Here is a 6,239-nt window from a genome sequence, read left to right as displayed (position 1 = left end):
TATAAACACTTTGATATATGAACACACATACAGGGGCTTCCCTGGTGGCGCAGTGGTTGAGAGTCCGCCTGCCGATGCAGGGGACGCGGGTTCGTGCCCCGGTCCGGGAAGATCCCACATGCCGCGGAGCGGCTGGGCCCGTGAGCCATGGCCGCTGAGCCTGCGCGTCCGGAGCCTGTGCTCCGCAACGGGAGAGGCCACAACGGTGAGAGGCCCGCGTACTGCAAAAGATCAAAACAAAACAAAAGAACACACACACACATAAGCATACATAATCAAAAGTTTTATATATTTTATTTTATTAGGGACATTTACTCTTGTCTAAAGAACTACAATATGTATATAATGAATGTGGATAAATACATATTTAAATCATAAGAAAGCAATTCACTTTTATTATAGAAACAAACAAAAAGGAATAAAAAAGCAAAACGGAAAATCGGCGGTACTCCGTTCTCAACTGAATTCAGCATACATGAACAATTAGGACCAGAAATAAATTGTCTACTTTCACTAATTATTCAATTAGTTAATTGACTTGATTTTCAGCATTAAATAAACAAATCTTTCTGTGTTGTTTGACCACAGTTATTAGTTTGGGGACTTGCAGCCCCAATTCTCCTTACCCACAGCACGCCTGAAGAGCTCATTCATTGCTATACCTAAAGACGAGAACTGAGACTGTTCTAGCTCCTTGAGTGTGAAAGAAAGATGGATGGAGAATGATCAGAAAGAGGGGGAGACTGAATGCTTCCTTTAATACGTACATAGTGCCTAGTATAAAATATGTAGGCATTCAAATGTTTGTAGAAGACACAAGGGTAGGATTGCTGTTCAGCACTACCTTGTTTTGTTTTGCTTTTTTGCTTTTAAAGACAAGTTCTAAAAATGATAATAAAATGTCTCTCACGCTCCCTCCTCACTCTTTACTTTACCTAACTCCAGCCCACCTTGCTTTTCTGCCCTCTTTCGCCGGTGCTGCCAGACTCCTCTTGGGCTCCATCCTGCTCTCTTCTGGTATCTGGTGGCTGACTCTTCCTGAGCATGAAATAAGCTACGTCTCTGGGTCTTCCTTTTACTTCTCTCAGCCTGGGATGCCCTTGGCTCCCTATCAGCCCCATCCTGACCCCCTGACCATTTCTACAAAACATACCCCTGCATGACTGGTCTAAGAAACCATCTCTGACCCTTCATCCCCAGGTATGACAAAGTTGTTCCCTTTCCTAGCATTGACTAGCATACACTGTGAGCCCTCCAAGTCAGGGACTATGACTAATTATCTCTGTAATCCTAGAACTTAGGACAGACCAGGAATAAAATAGATCAGAGTAGATAGATGTTGACTTTTGGATGAAAATGGAAGGATAACAGCTGTATAACCATAGGATATCCTCCATGCAGTTTTTCCTGAATTGGTAATAGGTTTATATTGACTCATTCCACTGTATTGCTGGACTGGTGCCCAGATATCCTGAGTCTCAGCACAAATTCCTTTCCATGCGTCACTGTCCACTTCATCAGGTACTCTGCTAGCAACTACCAACCAGCAGTCGGCACAAGCCATATACGCTTACTCAGCGGTATAAAATCAGCACAAAGACACGCACAAGGGTTATAGGACACCGCCTCCTTGTAATACCTATAGCTCAGATGCAGTTACAGGAGATACACAGAAACAAAGGAATAAGAATAGTTAGACAGGGCCTCTCTTGACAGCTCACATAGGGCTCATGAGAGACGAGGAACAAATATTCACTCCGCATCACAGCGACAAACGTCCACGCCCACAGGGTTAATCTCACACCAAGTATGGGCAAAAGTTCTCTCCTCAACCTCTTGTCAGCCATCCTGGCAGACGGTTTTTGCACATCTTTCAGACATTTCTGTTTCCAGGTTTCTAGAAGTCCAGTTTCCCCCCCTGTCTTCAGATGCTGGCCTGAAGTCCAGCTGTCATCCAGATGTTAGTGGGGGCCTCTGCCCTCTGGCAAAGTGTTTCTTGAGTCCTTCTCAAGAAATGGTATGTATTGTTAGTATCTGGAAATGAGGTGCGCCTGGCTAATGAGACTAAATTTTATCCACTAGCAGGAAAGAGCACAAGCAGGGGAGAAAGCCGATCATATCCGAATATTAGAAAATCACCCCAGGATAGCGGTAGTGTGGAGAGTGTGCTGTAGCAGGGGAGGCTGAAGGCATGACAATCATGAAGGAGGCTGCAGAGGCAAGGGACACAAATGATGAGTTTGGGCAGCAGTAAATGGGAAGGAAAGAAAGAAGATCAACCTCAGAGGTATTTGGGAAGAGCATTCAACAGGGCATGGTGACCGATTCGTGCGGGATAGGGTAGGGTGGTGAGAGAGGTCAGGAAACACCTCCCAGATTTCTGAAGTAAGAGCAGCAAACAGGAGGGCAAAATGATGAGATCAGCTTTGGTCATGCTGAGGGATCTCCCAGCGGACAGGTCAATTGGTCTGTGGGTCTGGAGTTCAGTAGAAATACTTAGAGGAGCTATAAGGACTGGGAGTTCATATGCAGTAGAAACCTAAGTCATGGCAGGTGTAAGTAACAGAGAGCAAACCAGCAAGGGGAGAGAATCTCAGGGAACACCAGCACGTAAGGGATGCTGAGAGAATGAATATCATCACAGTAGAGAGGAAACAGAAGTGGGAGACCGAAGAGGGCGTGCTCCCTCCTTGACCCGGAACCTTCAAGGAGGGAGTGCAAAAGGCAGCAGCGAGACCAGGTGAGATAGAGATGATTTGGCAATGGGGGGGCGGGGTGACAGTTTTAGGGACATGGAAATGAGACTTCCACGAACTAAGGAGTAAAGAAGAAGTAGAGATAAATATAATCTACTCTTTGAAACTGGGCTTTGAAGGAATTAAAAAAGACCTGGCAATAGTCAAAAGGGAAGTGAAGGCAGTGAGGCGGTCGTTGGAGTTAAATATGAAGAAGACACAGGTATATTTATATACTGAAAAGAAGTGGCTGTTGAAGGAGATGTTCATCTTCCGGAATTTTTCTCAGATCTCATCTCATTTCACCTACTCTATCCCCCCAACCCCCACTCTCTTTTCAGTGGCTCTTCATCCCTCAACCCCCAGGCCCACTGCAGAGGCCTCACCTTTGCTGACCCACCTGAGGCCTGACCCTCCCCCTGACACAATCTGAGCAGCCTACCCCTAACCTTATACCCCACCATTTCAGTAAGAGGTGCTGCTGCTACTGCTTCATCAAGCTGGGAGCAGTTGGAGACCTCTGGAAACCTCCTGACACCTGGCCTGCTGACATTCCTCTTCCCAGGAGCCACCATATGTCTGCAGTTGAACAACACCCTGTGAGGCACACGCTCTACACAGGCCCAGCTGAGTATCCTCTGTTGCTGGTGGAGGTGAACACAACCCCACACGCCCACTGGTTCACAAACACACCAGCCTGATGCTCTTCCTGCGCCTTTACTGCACCCAGTCGAAGAAAGGTAGATTCTTCCAGATTGCCTAGCTCTCAGTCCCTAGAGGAATCCGGACGAGTCACCAGAAGCTCCCTGCCAAAGCCAGAGAAGAGTAAAGCCAGCCTGCACATAAGCGGACAGGTGGGACACAGTGTCCAAAGCAGTCCGTCTCTGGAAACACATCCAGGCAAACACACCACCAGACAAACGCACCACCTTGAACTTCATCTTCAGTTTTCAGGTCTCACTTGGGGCAGAAACTCTAAAGATGAGCTATAGAAAGGTGTGAATGTCAGAGAACAATTAGGGGTGTGAATGGGACAGTTTCTTTTCCTATTCCAGATAATAATAAGCACACGGTCATCTGATGTCAGTCCATGAATCAAATTGCCCAAGTCACAGCTATGCCCGAGGGAACAGGCACAGCAAATACGTTCCTCCTCATGGGGCAGTCTCGTGGACTGGGCAAGGGGGAGGGGCTGGGAGACAGGCGCTGTCTCCACTGCTCATGCTTCCGCTTGATCATCGTGCCCCCTGAATGGAGACACACAGACCCACTGTCACCTGGAGGATCCATCTGCCTCATTTGCCCTTTCCCTCAGCATCCCCAGGATCTAGGACAGCTATAGAATCTTCTACAAGGTATTTTCATATAGGAGGGCAATATCACGCCTGATACTGCATCATGTGTGAGTAGTGGTACCACAGCTCACACATTTCTGCAGAGCACAGGAATATATTCTCCAGGCCCCAAACCAAGACACACATACAAACACACACAGCCATCCTCTTGTGGTGAATTTCTACAGCTCCTCCTTCCCAGGAAATAAATTTAGGCAACACTGGGACTCATAGATTCTAATCAACTGACAGAGCACAGAGGCTGCATATTTATTTGTGTATCTATACCCCACCCCAACTGTCCCTGCCCCCAGGAGGCTTCAGGCTGTGCCTTTAAACCTGTACCCACCTCTTACTTTATGAGACAAAATACATTGAAGTGGGAATTTCAAGGTCTAGACCAGTGCTATTCAATAGAAATTTCTGTGAATATGTTCTATATCTGCACAGTACAATATGGTTACCAGTAGCCACTACTAGATATATGGCTTCATATATGATACCTGATATATGGCTGGTTCCATTGAGGAACAGAATTTTTCATTTTATTTTAATTAATTTAAATTTAGCCACACATGGCTCATGGCTAACATATTGGACAGTGCAGCTCTAAATAATTCCAGGCAAACAGATTCTAATACCAGAGTAAAAAAATGAAGGTTTTCAGAATGGTGGGAGCTGGCTCTCAAGGAGAGGGACGGGTCAGGACGCACTGAGTATTGATTGAAGCTGCTTTGGGTGGGCCACTGCCCGTCCCAAGAGGAACCATGGTAGGATGCTCAGAAGCAGCTGAAGATGAGCTTGAGAATCAGGCAGGGACAAGACGGGTCCTAATGGGGTCCTAATGGGGTCCTAGTGGGGTATGGGATACGGAAATGAAGCAAAAGGAGGTGTAGAGATGGAGGTGGAGGAGGTGCAGGGAAGAGATACCTCCCTGTGAGATAACTACTAACACCAGGCCTGGAGAGTTCTAAATCCACTTAGTCCCTTCTCCCCGTGCCCCCACCACTGTAAATTTTAATGGAAGGATCATTAAATATCTCCTAGAGCAACTCACATTCTGCAGAGTAATAAACTGAGGTCCAAAGAGGTGACTGGGCTGTCCAGCGTTATATATTGAATCTGTAGCAGAATCAGGACCACAACCGCATCGCCACTCACACCCCCACGCACCCTCCTCCCACCCTCAACCAGCTCCACTACAGGAAGGTCGAGCTTCGGAAGGAGAACTGCAGGTAGACAATGAGCAGGCCCAGTGAGGCCCAGAAGAGGCCCCAGTGAAGGGAGAAGAAGTTGTACCCCGATGCCTCCCGGGCCCGTGGCTTGGAGGCACCGGAGAAGGTCACGTCCTCCTCCAGCAGCTTCTCGCTGGGCTTCCAATGCACGATGCCCTCCTGGCAGGCCTCGCAGAACTCTCCGCGGTGCCGCCGGTTGTCTTGGCGGCTGGCCACGTGGATGCGGTACTGGCCGCCGCTCTCCCCGTAGCGCTGCTCGCGCAGGCTGCTGATGAGGTGGTCCACCAGGCTCTCGATGTCCTCCTCCAGCATGCTCGACTCGTCCAGCCGCGCCGTGCCGCACTCGTAGCACAGCTGCTTGAAGACGCGCATGCGCACCGAGCCTGCCTGCTGGGCGCGGTCCAGGTACATGTGGAAGAGGATGACCACGTGGGGCGACTGCCAGGTGTGCCAGCACCAGGAGCAGTGGAACATGCAGCGGAGGGAGGCAGGGATGGAGAAGGTGGGCCTTCCTCTCAGCCACAGCCGGCCTGGAGGAGCCTGGAAAGGAGGAGCCCTGGGTGCCTATACCTGGAAGTTGAGGCGGAGTGTTTACCGCCCCGGGGGTACATTAGTGCCTGAGCCGGCGTCTCAGCCTCCTCCTGGTGAGCTGCCCTCGGCCTGGAGCAGCAACCTCAGGAGCCAGATGCTGGAGCCATCTGGCTTCCAGCAGTGCTCTCCGCCTGCCTCCTGCGGGCCCTCCCGTGGCCTTGGTCCCCCCAAGCCTAATGCACGCAGGACATGGGTCTGGACGCTGTGGACTCACTCCCCCCAATCTGGGCCTTATTTCTCATCTGTGAAATGCAGGATAATTGTGTCCAATAAGCATCCTTCTGCTCAGCCCTCCCATGACTCTGATAAGGGGGATGACCACACGTCTCACTCATGCATCCTGT

The 6,239-nt window shown here is 49.4% G+C and overlaps 1 protein-coding gene across 1 annotated transcript; it reads right to left on the bottom strand.

Moving 5' to 3' along the window:
* Positions 1–5,268: 5,268 nt before the first annotated feature.
* LOC132424416 (receptor-transporting protein 2-like) lies at positions 5,269–5,778 on the bottom strand. Its single transcript, XM_060010147.1, has one exon. The coding sequence runs from the start codon at positions 5,776–5,778 to the stop codon at positions 5,269–5,271; it is 510 nt and encodes a 169-aa protein (XP_059866130.1).
* Positions 5,779–6,239: the final 461 nt, after the last annotated feature.

The sequence above is a fragment of the Delphinus delphis genome, chromosome 4, assembly GCF_949987515.2.
Source record: "Delphinus delphis chromosome 4, mDelDel1.2, whole genome shotgun sequence".
NCBI classification, from domain to species: Eukaryota; Metazoa; Chordata; class Mammalia; order Artiodactyla; family Delphinidae; genus Delphinus; species Delphinus delphis.
This window is presented reverse-complemented; position numbering and strand designations above follow the sequence as displayed.

What these genes read in the sequence shown, in the direction of transcription:
- LOC132424416 (XM_060010147.1), bottom strand. Translation starts at nt 5,778, where the DNA reads ATGTTCCACTGCTCCTGGTGCTGGCACACCTGGCAGTCGCCCCACGTG.